This window comes from Macaca mulatta, chromosome 10 (assembly GCF_049350105.2).
Source record: "Macaca mulatta isolate MMU2019108-1 chromosome 10, T2T-MMU8v2.0, whole genome shotgun sequence".
Taxonomy (NCBI): domain Eukaryota; kingdom Metazoa; phylum Chordata; class Mammalia; order Primates; family Cercopithecidae; genus Macaca; species Macaca mulatta.
This window is the reverse complement of record NC_133415.1, coordinates 28,137,640-28,151,761: the sequence shown is the minus strand read 5'-3', so window position 1 is coordinate 28,151,761 and position 14,122 is coordinate 28,137,640. Positions and strand designations below refer to the sequence as shown.

At 53.8% G+C, this 14,122-nt stretch overlaps 1 protein-coding gene and 1 pseudogene across 3 annotated transcripts; one reads left to right on the top strand and one right to left on the bottom strand.

Annotated features, from left to right (window-relative positions):
- The first annotated feature begins 1,091 nt into the window (after positions 1-1,091).
- DDT (D-dopachrome tautomerase) lies at positions 1,092-4,165 on the top strand. Of its 2 annotated transcripts, none has more exon segments than NM_001257668.1 (3): positions 1,092-1,262; positions 1,609-1,784; positions 3,919-4,165. In NM_001257668.1, coding segments are annotated over 3 exon segments (357 nt in total). In that variant the 5' UTR covers positions 1,092-1,154; the 3' UTR covers positions 3,992-4,165.
- LOC144331483 (D-dopachrome decarboxylase-like protein) lies at positions 3,955-11,951 on the bottom strand (annotated as a pseudogene). The gene is made up of 4 exons (XR_013398747.1): positions 11,829-11,951; positions 9,453-9,704; positions 8,919-9,087; positions 3,955-4,249 (listed from the first exon to the last, which is right to left on the bottom strand). The product of XR_013398747.1 is annotated as a D-dopachrome decarboxylase-like protein (transcript).
- Positions 11,952-14,122: the final 2,171 nt, after the last annotated feature.

Below are 14,122 nucleotides of genomic sequence, written 5' to 3'. Positions count from 1 at the left end.
CTGCCACCATGCCTGGCTACTTTTTGTATCTTTAGTAGAGACGGGGTTTCGCCATGTGGGCCAGGCTGGTGTCGAACTCCTGACCTCAGGTGATCTGCCCGCCTCGACCTCGCAAAGTGCTGGGATTACAGGCGTGAGCTACCGCGCCCGGCCTTTCTATGTTTTAAATAACATATTTTGCCACCCCTGGTGGACAGTGGCTCACCACCGGCACAAGAGGCTACACAGGCAGATGTCAATGGGGACATGGAATGGTGGGGACAGGGAATGTCGTGAGCCCAAGGGCCCTGGCCAGCCCTACCCGCACCTGCACGTGTAACCACATCTCCTGACTGCCCAAGCGCAGATTTTCATACTTTAACATGAAATTGCCTAACTTCGAAATGGTGGCAAATCATTCAAAAAAAAAATTTTTTTTTTTTTTAGACGGAGTCTCGCTCTGTCGCCCAGGCTGTGCAGTGGCGCGATCTCGGCTCACTGCAAGCTCCGCCTCCCGGGTTCACCGCCATTCTCCTGCCTCAGCCTCCCAAGTAGCTGGGACTACAGGCGACCGCCACCACGCCCGGCTACTTTTTTGTATTTTTAGTAGAGATGGGGTTTCACCGTGTTAGCTAAGATGGTCTCCATCTCCTGACCTCATGATCCGCCCACCTCGACCTCCCAAAGTGCTGGGATTACAGGCGTGAGCCACCGCGCCCGGCCTCAAAAAATTTTTAAGCTCCCGTTGCATTGGTTATTAGGGTCGAGCCTGGGGAAAACCCCTATAGGTGTGTGTGTCTGTGTTGGGAGTGTTGAGACCTCAGTACTAGGAACCAGGCGACCACAGCGCGGAAAACTTGAGGGAAATCCACCTGGCGCCAGACAAGAGGGTTGGGGGAGAGACAGGGTAGGACCACTACAACGTTAAAGACTTGTAGTGGGTGGGGCTATACCTAGAGCAGGGGCGACGAGACTTCCGGAAATCAGAGCCGGCACAGGTGACTTCTGTTTGCAGAAGCGGGATGTACCCTAGGCAGCCAATCGGGGAGCGCTGTCTCTGTCCAGCCAATGAGAAGTCAGATTGCTGTGGCGCCTCGCCCCTCCTCCCTGGTCCCCGAGCCTTGGGTACCCCCCGCTTTTTTTTCCCTGGAGCAGTTTTCCTTCCTCTGCCCGCCATGCCGTTCGTAGAGCTGGACACGAATTTGCCCGCCAACCGAGTGCCCGCGGGGCTGGAGAAACGACTCTGCGCCGCCGCTGCCTCCATCCTGGGCAAGCCTGCGGACGTGAGCGTGGGCCGGGCAGCACTGGGCGAGGGGAGGTTGGTGGGCCAGGGGTCCGGCCCAGTCCCTGCTCTGCCTCCCCGACAGTGACCCCGAATCTTTCCCCCAGGGACCACTCCCTCCTTTCTCCACACCAAGCTCCGACTTTCCGTGCTCCACGATCCCGCGGCTCCCCCTCCGCACGTCTTGCCCTTATTGCCCTCCCCAGTCATGACCTGGACATGATCCTCAGGTCCATTCCTGTCCCCGCGAACACCGGCGCGTTTCCGCTTTCGCGCGCTCGGGTCGGGTCCCCAGAGGTAGCCCGGCCGGCCTCAGCTTCGGGTAAAACTTTTCATGTCCCCCTCAGCGTGTGAACGTGACGGTGCGGCCAGGCCTGACTATGGCGCTGAGCGGGTCCACCGAGCCCTGCGCGCAGCTGTCCGTCTCCTCCATCGGGGTAGTTGGCACCGCCGAGGACAACCGCAGCCACAGCGCCCACTTCTTTGAGTTTCTCACCAAGGAGCTAGCCCTGGGCCAGGACCGGTTCGTAGGGGTACTCGGGGATCCATTTGGGACTGCGGCAGACTGGAGCCAGTGATCCTGCCTCAAGGGGAAAAACCCATTTCTTGCCCTGCCCAGTAAGGACACATCAGGGTATGGGGCCCTGGGGCCCCCTGACCCCTCAGGTTCCTGGTAGGACCATCTTCAAAGTGTGAGCAGGATTGAATGAATTTCTGGCTCTGCTACTCAGTGCGTAAGTCTGTGAACCGGGAAGGCTCTCTTTCAGCACTCCCAGGGGCAGTGCAAGGGTCATGTGGGATTGTCTGTGTGCTGTACCTGCCTTGGCACCTGGCAGGGTACAGACGCCTTGGCTGAAGTGTGATTTTCTAGAACTTTTCCAGCCTGGTCAGAAGGAATTCTGGGTATGTTCTGAAGCTATCTTTTGGACCTTTGTCCCAACCAGGTTCCAGGTGAGGTTCAGGGGAGGCTCACAGAGTAGTGAAAGAGCATTGGCCTGGATGTTTAGACATCTGCTTTCTGGGTCCTGCATAGCTCGGGGACCCCAAACTTGGAAATGAACCATCTCCACTTGGCAACCTCCTCTTCTGTGAAAACAAGGGAAATGACCTCCCTCCCCCACAAGAAGCCTCTACAACCCAAACCTGGCGTTCTGTGACCGAGTTAAAGTTTCTTGTTGGGTAAAAGATGATCTTGAGCCACATCCATGCCTATGAGGAAATAAGGGCATGAGAAGCTTGAAAGGACACTGTCCAGGCACGGTGGCTCATGCCTGTAGTCCCAGCACTTTGGGAGACCAAGGCGGGAGGTTCACTTGACCCAGGAGTTGGAGACCAGTCTGGGTAACATAGTGAGATGCCATCCCCCAAAACAATTTTAAAAATTAACCAGACATGGTGGTGTGCACCTGTAGTCTCAGTTGGCAAGCTACGGTGGGAGGATGGCTTCAGCCCAGGTGGTTGAGGCCGCAGTGAGCTGATTGTGCTATTGCGCCCCAGCCTGGGTGGCAGTGAGACCGTGTCTCAGAAAAAAAGACCTTCTGAAATGGAGCCTTTGTTAGTCCATGAAGGCCAATGAGGAATGGCTGATCCTGCTGGGTCCTCCCTCAAGCTACAGAGGAATCATACAGTCAGCCCCCTGTATCACTGGGTTCCGCATCTGTTGGTTCCGCAACAGATGCTAATCACTGAATTATCATCTGTTGTTTGATGGATTGAAATATCAGAGGAAAAAATTTGTAATTGCATCTATACTGAAAATATGTATAGACTTTTTTCCTTGTCATTATTCCCTAAATACGATTTACGTAGTATGTACATTATATTAGGTGTTATTAAGTAACCCAGAAATTTAAAGTGAGAGGATGCGTGTGTAGGTTATATGCAAATACACCATTTTGAACAAATGTAGATTTTGGTTTCCTCTGGGGATCCTAGAACAAATCTCCCATAGATACTGAGGGAAAACTGTTATTCTAACAAGTATTATACAAATGCTTACCATGTGCTAGGTACTCTACAGGTACTGTACACTCATGATCCCATTTGATCCTTACAATCCCTGTCCACTCTCCCTTTGCTTGGACAAGGCATGCTATCCCCCCCCATGAGGTATGCCAAGTTTATAAGACTGAGGCTGTTCATACTTCTGCCCCCGAAGCCAGGCTATCCCAAGCTCTGGTGCTCCTCACTGGAAACTTGCTGTTACCTCTGAGAGGAGCATGTTCACTTATGGCACAGACATTAGTGGTGGGGGTTGGCAGGGCTGGGGGTGGGGTGGTCACCCTGTGCTCAGCCTTTGAGAAAACAGGTGGCTGAGGTACTGTGCCCTTAGGGAGCCTGCAATTAGGAGGCAGGGTGCCCCTCAGTCCACAAACTGATGGAGATGATAGAGTATATGGCACAGATGCCGAAGCTACTTTATTGTGTATCTGTCCTAGTTGGGTCATGCTGATGTGCAGCCACCATCCCACACCTGAGTGTCCCACTGCCCTGCTGGGGGTTGGGGAAAGATCATTACTGGGATGAGCAGGTTTGCAAAATGCCTGGTGGACTGCAGCAGGCTGTCCTGAGTACCCACAGTGGGAGTACCTGGCAGGGGTCTTGCAAGATGTGGTGTTAGTCAAGGAGCTGATGATATCTTTTTCTGTCTCCTGAAGGATACTTATCCGCTTTTTCCCCCTGGAGTCCTGGCAGATTGGCAAGATAGGGACGGTCGTGACATTTTTATGATTGGCACGGAGGCATCTGGGGCATCTGTGAGCTGGCTGCTTCTTCCAGAGAGATCTCCTGGCAGAGTGAGGGCCTAGTGATAACCAGCTTTGGATTATGCCACATGCAACATTCCTGTGATCACATAATCCTCTTCATCCTCATATGAAATAAATGAGAGCTTCCTCATTCAAACATGACTTCTTACCTTCTGTTATCCCTCCTGGGCATCTTGGGCCACCATGGGTAGCAGGGCTGGGGGATAAGCCCATAGGGAACCTGGAGGGGGATGATTTCCATCTTCAGGGCTACTGTTCGGTATGTTTAAGACTGCTCAGATCTGGGGGTGGAAGCCTCAGCCTGGAGGCTCTGCTCTCCACACCCATCTGCAGGCCTGTGGGAAGGTGTGAGCAGTTGGTCCAGCTGGGGCCCTTCCTGCAGACTGCTGACCTGAGGCTTCTGTACTCCTGAAGCCTACTCCCTCCACACCTGGCTGGGCAGCCTACCACGCCCCTCTCCCCGCCTCTGTAGAGTGGAGGCAGGGTTTGCCTGTGTCCCTTTGAGGGTTGGTCACTGGTTTTCCAAAAGCAGGGTCCCCAGTCTGCTTCTCCTCCATAGGGTTGCAAGCCTTGTCTCCCTCCCTTTGGCAAGACTCCAACCCTCCTCCCAGCCGCCCCATTGCCCCTTCCTGGCAGTAGCACCAGCTTTCACAACCTTTCCAGCCCAGGGGCCCCCAGGCCAGGAGGATGGCTGGGGGGACACATGGCAGGCCTATAAGGTTTCCTGTGTCTTCTCTCCTGTTGCAACGGTGCCACCTGCACACTTAACTGTTGGACACACAACCACACATTCACACATCCACCCACATCTAGTCACGATTCATCACAGTCACACATACACCCACATATACAATCATACCATTTACACACATATACACCCAAACACAATTCATATCCAACAAAGTCACACAACTCAAATTCACACAGACCAAACCCCCACACACGTGCACCCACATACACAATCAACCATTCACTGACATTCAGTTATCACAGTTCACTTACACCCCCCCTCACACACATGCACACAATTCAACAAAATCACACAATTCACTCATTCACACACATACCCACATACAAATTCACACTGCTCACATTTACACACAATTCACTAAAATTCACACATATATACACCCATGTACACACAGTTCACTCGCATCACACACATATACACCCACACATAAACAGTCACACAATTCACTCACGTTCAGTCACCGACATTCACACATACACACGTACCACACACAGGCAATTCAGTCACATGGCCAAAAGCCAGTCTTCACCTTGCTACAGTTCCCAGTGTCGCCTCAACCTTTGCAACAGCGTCCCCTTCCCATGCCTGGACAGCTGGAGAGCCCTGAACACACCCCATCTTCATGCCTCCAGCGCTAGCCCAAGCCCTTCCCTCTGCCAAGAGCACTAAGTGGAACTCAAGGTCACTTCTCAGGACCCTTCCCTGCCCCTCCTCCTGCCAGGTGACCTGAGGATCCTGCTGGCCCTGCTTAACAATGATGCACAGCATGGTTAGTGCAGCTGATGTCGCTCTCCCGGACTTACTGCTGCCTACACAGCACTGGGACTGACTGTTTAACTTTACTGTTTATTTCATGTATTTTATTGGAGTGTCTCTTGAAAGCAAAACCATGCAATTAGGAAATCCAAAGGCAGCCAGCATGGAGCAAGTGCAGAGTGCAGTGGTGCAAACTCAACTTACTGCAGCCTCAACCTCCTGGGCCTAAACAATCCTGCCTCAGCTTCCCATGTAGTTTGGATCACAGGCGCATGCCACCATGCTGGGCTAATTTTATGACTTTGTAGAGATGGGGTCGCACTTTGTTTCCCAGGGTGGTCTTGAATTCCTAGGCTCAAGTGATCCTCCCACCTCAGCCCATTTTGCAAAGCTGCTCATCCCAGTAATGATCTTCCCCCAACTCCCACCAGGGCAGTGGGACACTCGGGTGTCAGATGGTGGCTGCACATCAGCATGACCCACCTAGGACAGACACTCAACATCAACACAGTAGCCTCAGTGTGTGCGCTGTACACTCCCTCATCTCTATCAGTTTGTGGGCTGAAGGGCAACCTGCTGCCTCCTAATTGCAGGCTCCCTAAGGGCATAGTGCCTCAGCCACCTGTTTTCTCAAAGGCTGGGCACAGGGTGACCCCACCACCACTAATGTCTGTACCATAAGTGAACTTTACCCCTGTACTATAAAGATGTTAAGCCCCAAAAATGAAGTGGAGGGCCATACCCCGAGGGAGGGAATGGATCTCCAGGGTTGGAATAGTGACACCTTTTGTCCTCACTTACATGAATAGGAAGGATACAATTGCTGAGACTCCCCATATCCTAGCTTCAGGAATAGCTTTTGTTAGGCCTGTTACTCTGAGGGACCCTAAAATTCCAGATAGTCCCCCCAAAACAGGGATTTGGGCAAAAATTATGTCTTTTTGATTGGTGAGCCCAGGTGCCTAAAGAAGGTAACAGAGTCCTGGAGTTCACACTAGAAGTCTTTTTTTTTTTTTTTTTTTTTTTTTTTTGAGACGGAGTCTCGCACTGTCGCCCAGGCTGGAGTGCAGTGGCGCAATCTCGGCTCACTGCAAGCTCCGCCTCCCGGGTTCACGCCATTCTCCTGCCTCAGCCTCCTGAGTAGCTGGGACTACAGGCGCCCACCACCGCGCCCGGCTAATTTTTTGTATTTTTAGTAGAGACGGGGTTTCACTGTGGTCTCGATCTCCTGACCTTGTGATCCGCCCGCCTCGGCCTCCCGAAGTGCTGGGATTACAGGCGTGAGCCACCGCGCCCGGCCTAGAAGTCATTCTTATAGGAGAAACTAGAAAAGCACCAGAGACAGCGAGCGGTTTTCAGAAGCAGGACCAACCTCAGAGAAGAGAGGCGAGAAGAGGTTTGTCTGGCAGGCATTAGGACCCAGGGGGGCAAGGATTAGGGTAGATAGAATAGATGGGCGAGTCTCGCTTGGGTGACAGGCCTTTGAGAGTTCCACTCATGGCCACAGGCTCAACCAACTTGTCGGGATCCCGGAGCCGCGTGGCTTTCCTCTCAGTCGACCCTGGGCTCAGCCCAGTAGTACAGGAAAAGCGGAAGCTGCTTCTAGGCAAACCAACCCTTCCAACTCCGAAGACTCGGGGGTTGTTAGAGAGCCCTATTCCCAGAAAGCCTGACAGTCGTATCTTGAGTCCGGTGGCTGCGCTAGTTGCTTTTAACTGGCCGACAGGTGCCCAGTATTTAGCCCCCAGATTCTAAGGAAAAATAGGACAGAATAGCAAGCAAAAGGGTTCCGTTGGTTCTCACCACTTGGCGATAGTTGATGTCCCACTGCTCGGCGATAGCTGATAGTCCCTTTGTGGTCGCCAAAATGTGTCCGGAATGGGTGGGTTCTTGGTCTCACTGACTTCAAGAATGAAGCCCCAAACCGTCGTCATGAGTGTTACAGTTTTTAAAGATGGTAACGTCCAGAGTTTGTTCCTTCAGACGTTCAGATGTGTCTGGAGCTTCTTCCTTCTGGTGGGTTGGTAGTCTCCCCGTCAGGAGTGAAGCTGTAAGCCTATCATGGTGAGTGTTACAGCTCTAAAAGGCAGCGCGTCTGGAGTTGTTGGTTCTTCCCAGTAGGCTTGTGGTCTCGCTGGCGTCAGGAGTGAAGCTGCAGACCTTCGCGGTGAGTGTTACAGCTCATAACCGCAGCGTGGACCCAAAGAGTGATCAGCAACAATATTTATAAAAAAAAACAAAGCTTCCACAGCGTAGAAGGGGTTGTAGCTGGCTGGCTCGGGCAGCCTGCTTTTATTCCCTCATCTGGCCCCACCCACATCCTGCTGATTGGTCCATTTTACAGAGAGCTGATTGGTCCATTTTGACAGAGTGCTGATTGGTGCGTTTACAATCCTTGAGCTAGTCAGAGAGTCACAGAGTGCTAGTCCTCCAAGTCTCCACTAGGTTAGCTAGATACAGAGTACCAATTGGTGTATTCACAAACCCTGAGCTAGACACAGAGTGCTGATTGGTGTATTTACAAACCCTGAGTTAGGCAGAGTGCTGATTGGTGTATTCACAAACCCTGAGCTAGACACAGAGTGCTGATTGGTGTATTTACAATCCTCTGGCTAGATATAAAAGTTCCCCAAGTCCCCATCCAGTTCAGGAGCCCAGCTGGCTTCACCCAGTGGATCCTGCACCAGGGCTCATGTGGAGCCGCCAGCCAGTCCCGAGCGGCGCCTGTATTCCTCAGCCCCTGGGCTGGCCATGGGACCAGCACCACGGAGGAGGGGACGGCGCCCCTCCGGGAAGCTCAGGCAGCGCGGGAGCTTACCGCAGGTGGGGAGCTCAGACATGGCGGGCTGCAGGTCCCCAGCCCTGCCCTGCCCGGAAGCAGGTAAGGACCCCGCGAGAATTTGAGTGCGGCGCCGGCGGGCCGGCACTGCTGGGGGACCCGGTGCAACCTCCGCAGCTGCTGGCCCGGGTGCTAAGCCCCTCACTGCCCTGGGCCGGCGGTGTGCGGGGCCCGCCGATCCCGCGCCCACCGGAATTCACACAGGCCAGCGAGCGCAGCCCCGGTTCCCACCCGCGCCTCTCCCTCCACACCTCCCCACAAGTAAAGGGAGCCAGCTTCGGCCTCAGCTAGCCCAGAGAGGGGCTTCCACAGTGCCGTGGCGGGCTGAAGGGCTCTTCAGGCGCCACCAGAATGGGCGCCGAGGCCGAGGAGGCGCTGAGCACAGTCCTACCATCAGGAACCTGAGGGGTCAGGGGGCCTCAGGGCCCCAGACCCTGATGTTTTCTTACTGGGCAGGGCAATAAATGGGTTTTTCCCCCTGAGGCAGGATCATTGGCTCCAGTCTGCGGCAGTCCCAAATGGATCCTCTACTACCCTACGCACCAGTCCTGGCCCAGGGCTAGCTCCTTGGTGAGAAACTCAAAGAAGTGGGCGCTGTGGCTGCGGTTGTCCTCAGCACTACGCAGATGGAGGAGACGGACGGCTGCGCGCAGGGCTTGGTGGACCCGCTCAGCGCCATAGTCAGGCCTGTACGCACTGTCACTTTCACGCGCTGAAGGGGACATGAAAAGTTTTACCTGAAGCTGGGGCCGGCAGGGCTACCTCTAGGGGACCCGACCCGAGCGCGGGAAAGCCGAAACGCGCAGTGTTCGTGGGGACAGGGATCCCAGTACAGGTCGAGGCCCCTGAAGGTCACGTCCGGCTCATGACTGGGGAGGACGATAAGGGAAAGACCTGCGGAGGGGGAGCCGCGGGATCCTGGAGCACAGAAAGTCAGAACTTGGCGTGCGGAAAGGAGGGGGGAATGGTCCATGGGGAAAAGGGTCGGGGTCGCTGTAGGGGAGGCGGAGCAGGGACAGGGCTGGACCCCTGGCCCACCAACCTCCCCTCGCCCTGTGCTGCCTGGCCCACGCTCACGTCCGCAGGTTTGCCCAGGATAGAGGTAGCGGCGGCGCAGAGTCGTTTCTCCAGCCCTGCGGGCACTCGGTTGTTGGGCAAATTCCTGTCCAGCTCTAGGAAGGGTATAGCAGGCAGAGAAAGAAAAACAGCTCTGGGGGAGAAGCAGCTCTGGGTACCCGAAGCTCGCGGACCAGGGAGGAGGGGCGAGGCGCCACAGCAACCTGGGTTCTCATTGGCTGGACAGAGACTCAGCGCTTCCCGATTGGCTGCCTATAGTACATCCCGCTTCCGCAAACAAAAGTCACGTGTGCCGGCTCTGTTTTCCAAAAGTCCCATCGCCCCAATCCTATGTGTAGCCCCACTGACTACCAGTCTTTAACCGCGTGGTGGCTACACCCTGTCGCTTCCCCGACTCTCTTGCCTGGCACCGGGTGGATTTCCCTTAAGCTTTCCGCGCTGTGGTCGCCTGGTTCCTAGCTCTGTTAAAGGTCTGAACACCCCTAACGCACAGACACGCACACACACTCCTATAGGGGTCTTCCCCAAGTTCGACCCTAATAAACAGTGCAACGGAAGTTTAAATTTTTTTTGAATGATTTGCCACCATTTCGAAGTCAGGCAATTTTATGTTCAGTATGAAAATCTACGCTTCTCTTGGGGCAGTCAGGAGATGTGGTTACATGTGAGGGCGCAAATGGGGCTGGGCAGGGACCCTTGGGTTCACAACATTCCCTGTCCCCGCCTAGTCCCCACTGACAGCTGCCTGTGTAGCCTCTTGTGCCGATGGTGAGCCACTGTTCACCAGGGGGTGGCAAAATATGTTATTTAAAACATGGAAATCTGTTGGTGTGGCTTAAACACAAGTCTGTGATTAGTGTGGCAAAATCACTTGAATTGTACATTTTAGATATGATTGAAATTGTGGTCAGGCAGAGTGGCTGACACCTGTAATCTCAGCACTTGGGAGGCCAAGAAGGGAGGACTGCTTGAGTCCAGGAGTACAAGACCAGGCTAGGCAACATAGCAAGATTCCCTTCTTTATTTTCTACAGAAAAAAAAAAGGAATCCTGGTGTTGTGGTGTGCGCTTGTAGTTCTAGCTACCTGTGCGGCTGAGGCAGGAGGGTTGCTTGAGCCCAGGAGATCTAGGCTACAGTGAACTATGACTCATTTTTTCCCTGTCTCTTTGTCTGATGGGTTTCTCTTATTTTTGTTTGTTTGTTTGTTTGTTTGTTTCTGAGACAGTCTCGCTCTGACTGGAGCTTGAGTGCAGTGGTATGGTCTCAGCTCACTGCAACCTCCACCTTCCAGGTTCAAGTGATTCTCCTGTCTCAGCCTCCTGAGTGTGCTACCATACCTGACTAATTTTTGTATTTTTAATATAGATGGGGTTTCACCGTGTTGCCCGGGACTGGTCTCAAACTCCCAACCTCAAGTGATCTGCACACCTTGGCCTCCCAAAATGCTGGGATTACAAGGGTGAGCCACCACGCCAGGCCTGTCTTACAGGTTTCTAAGAGCATCCTAAAGAACATTACTTCCTTCTGACCTATCTTTTACCAAGATCCCTCCCAGTTTTTTGCTTGTTTTATGTTTAATCAATTTTTTCTTACACAAGATGTCCCTGTATATGTTTTTTTGTTTGTTTGTTTTGTTTTGTTTTTGAGACAGAGTTTTGCTCTTGTTGTCCAGGCTGGAGTACAATAGCGTGATCTCAGCTCACTGTAATCTCCGCCTCCCGGGTTTAAGCAATTCTCCTGACTCAGCCTCCTGAGTAGCTGGGATTACAGGCATACTGGCGCCACCACACCCGACTGATTTTGTAGTTTTAGTAGAGATGGGGTTTCTCCATGTTGGTCAGCTGGTCTTGAACTCCCAACCTCAGGTGATCCACCCCCCCCCTCCGCCTCCCAATGTGCTGGGATTACAGGCATGAGCACCGCAGCTGGCGTGTATTGGTTTTTTCTCTGTTGAGCTCTCCCACTGTTCTGAGGCTTAGAAAGTCCTTTCATACCCAGATATCAGACGAACATTTATTGAAATGTCTCCTCACTTCTTCCTAGTTTGACTTTTTTCACTTAATACTTCTCCATCTAGGAATTATGTGTCTAGCAAAGTGAGGGTTTGTTTGTTTTCTACCCCTAAGGCAAGATTCCCAGGCAACCTAGAGTATGCAAAAGAGCATAGGATTAACTGCTCATAGCTCTGGAATTAAGGCACTTTAGGGGAATCATTCTTTGGCTCTGGTCCTTGGTTTCCCTTCTATGAAACAAGTTGAGTGAATTAGGCAGTCTCTGGCATTCCAGGATTTCGTCTCAGGTCTAAACAGGATTTTGTAAAGTGAAAGCACCATCCCTTGGGCATCCTGGGAGGTGTCCCTGCCCTCCATGGCTCGCCTTCTGCCACATGGCCCAGCAGCAGCTACTCTGCAGAGCCATGTGCTGCCATGACAGGTACTCATGCGCGCGGGCACGGACCTGCAGGTCCTGGGGATACCAGTGGTCAGGCACTTTGTGCATGCAGCTCATATGCAGCAAGATAGCCACACTGAGGGGACATGGCAGGGGCAGAAGACATGCCCTGGTCACTCTTCAGGCATTTTCTGGGGCATTTGCACTATCCCCATGATGCAGAGGAGAAACGTGAGGCTCAGAGAGGTTAGGTAACTGCCCAGGGTCACACAGCCCTCCACGGGGCCAGACTATCATCTGAACTAAGGGCAGGAAGTAAGAAACAAAATGTCATGAACTTCAGCAGGGGATCAGGGAAGGCTTCCAGGAGGAAGGGGCACCCAGTGTGAGTCTGAAGAATGAGAGCAAGTTGGGTATCTCCCCAACATATCCAAAGCATGGACAGGGCCAGGAGCAAGGCCAGCAGGAGAGAGCCTTCCAGGTGACATGGCAGCATTGCTTCCCACCCGGTCCCATCCCCTGTCCACCTATGGTGAAGCGTTGTGCAGTCTGACCCCCAGAGCTCATCGTGCCTCTGTGGGTGTCGGACCCTCCAGTGATCCCAGGCTCTGAATGTGAATCCAGCTGCCCCACGGAGGCACTGCATGGCCTCGGTAAAGGACGCCACCATGCAGCCACCAACCTGGAAGCCATTTTTGGTTTTCATTTTTCCCGCCCACCTCCGACCCTTCAGCAAACCCTGCAGTTAGAGTTTCAAGAAAAATCAGAACCGACCACCACCCCGCCCCCCCAACCCTGCACCACCACCACCACCTTGGTCTGGGGCTCCAGCGCTGCGGGCTGGATGACTGCAGTAGCTGTCTCACCCCTGCCAGGGGATCCTTTACGACATAAGTCAGATCACAGTTCTCCCCTGCTCAAAACACTCTGGCGACTCAGTCCACCTGTGGTAAGAGCCAAAGCCTTCCCTGTATCCCATGCTACCCTCTGTCCTGACCTCCTGCTCTTTGTGCTCACTGCACCCGCATTGGCCCACCTGGAGCCTTCGCCCTCACTCTTCCCTCTAGCCAGAACACCCTTCCCCTCATGCCTTGTGCTTTCCTACAGCTCTCTGCTCAGATGCCACCTCCTCCAGGGAGTCTTCCCTCAACATCCTACTGAACGACACATGCCCCCACTCTTACCCTGTGTATTTTTTCCATGGCATCCATCCACATCTGATATGTTACATGTTTACATGGGTTACTGTCAGCTCCCCCTTGTATTAATGGAATGTGATCCCATGAGGGGAAGGGCGTAGACACGTTCGCTGCTCAAGTCCCAGGGCTGAAATGGGGTCTGGCCCTGGTGGGTGTTTAGGAAATAGCCACTGAAGCTCGCTGAGTGGTCCCTCGACTCTCCAGGGAAACAGTACTTGCCCCACAGGGTTTGTGGGCAAAATGGTAGCACTAAGATGCCTGGTAGAGCCGCTCCTCAAAACTTAGCACTCTCCTTCCTTCAGAGGGCTGGGCTGGCGGTGAGGAGGCCTGGAGCAGACTGGGCCCTTTGGCCTTCTGCAAGTCCCTCCCCTCCTCCAGCCTCAGTTTCCTCATTTGTACAATGCAGGAGGGGACTTCTATAGCCCCTCTCAACACTGGGCACCTCTGCCTGCCTCAGCCCATTCTTCACCCTGGGGCTGGTGCAGGGCCCACAGTCCATGATCCAAGCCATCAACAGTGAACAGACAGATGACTGACTGGCCCCACAAGGCCTGGCAGCAGCCCAGGGACCGGTAACCTCTCAGCCAAGGTGAAGTCCCCATCCTTCAAGGCCCGGCACCTTCCTCAGGGGGTTCACCTGGGCAAAAGCAACGCTGTGCTGCTGGCCTGCAGGCGAGATCAGAGAGGTGAGTGGGGAGAACCCTGAGTTCTCTGAGGTCCCTGCCCACCCATACCCCAAAATCCCAGCACCAGCTTTCTGAGGCCCCTGTCTGGGAGGCATCAGGGAAGAGGAGGCCTGTCTGCTAGTCACTGGATCACAGACCCTGACCCCATCAAAGGTCCGCCTTTCCTGTGTCCAGCTCCTTGAAACATGGGTCAAGGACAATTCCCTGGAGCTGTAATTCACACTCCACCCCCAGTCAGTTCCATCCATAGGTCAGACCCCTCCAGCCTCCTCCCTGAGGTCTAGGCTTGCCCCCTCTGATTCAGCTTCCTATCCCAGCTGGTGACTTAGGCCCTTGTGACCAGGCTGGGTGACTTGTCAATACCCCAGAGCCCTAGCCAGACACGTTCCCAACC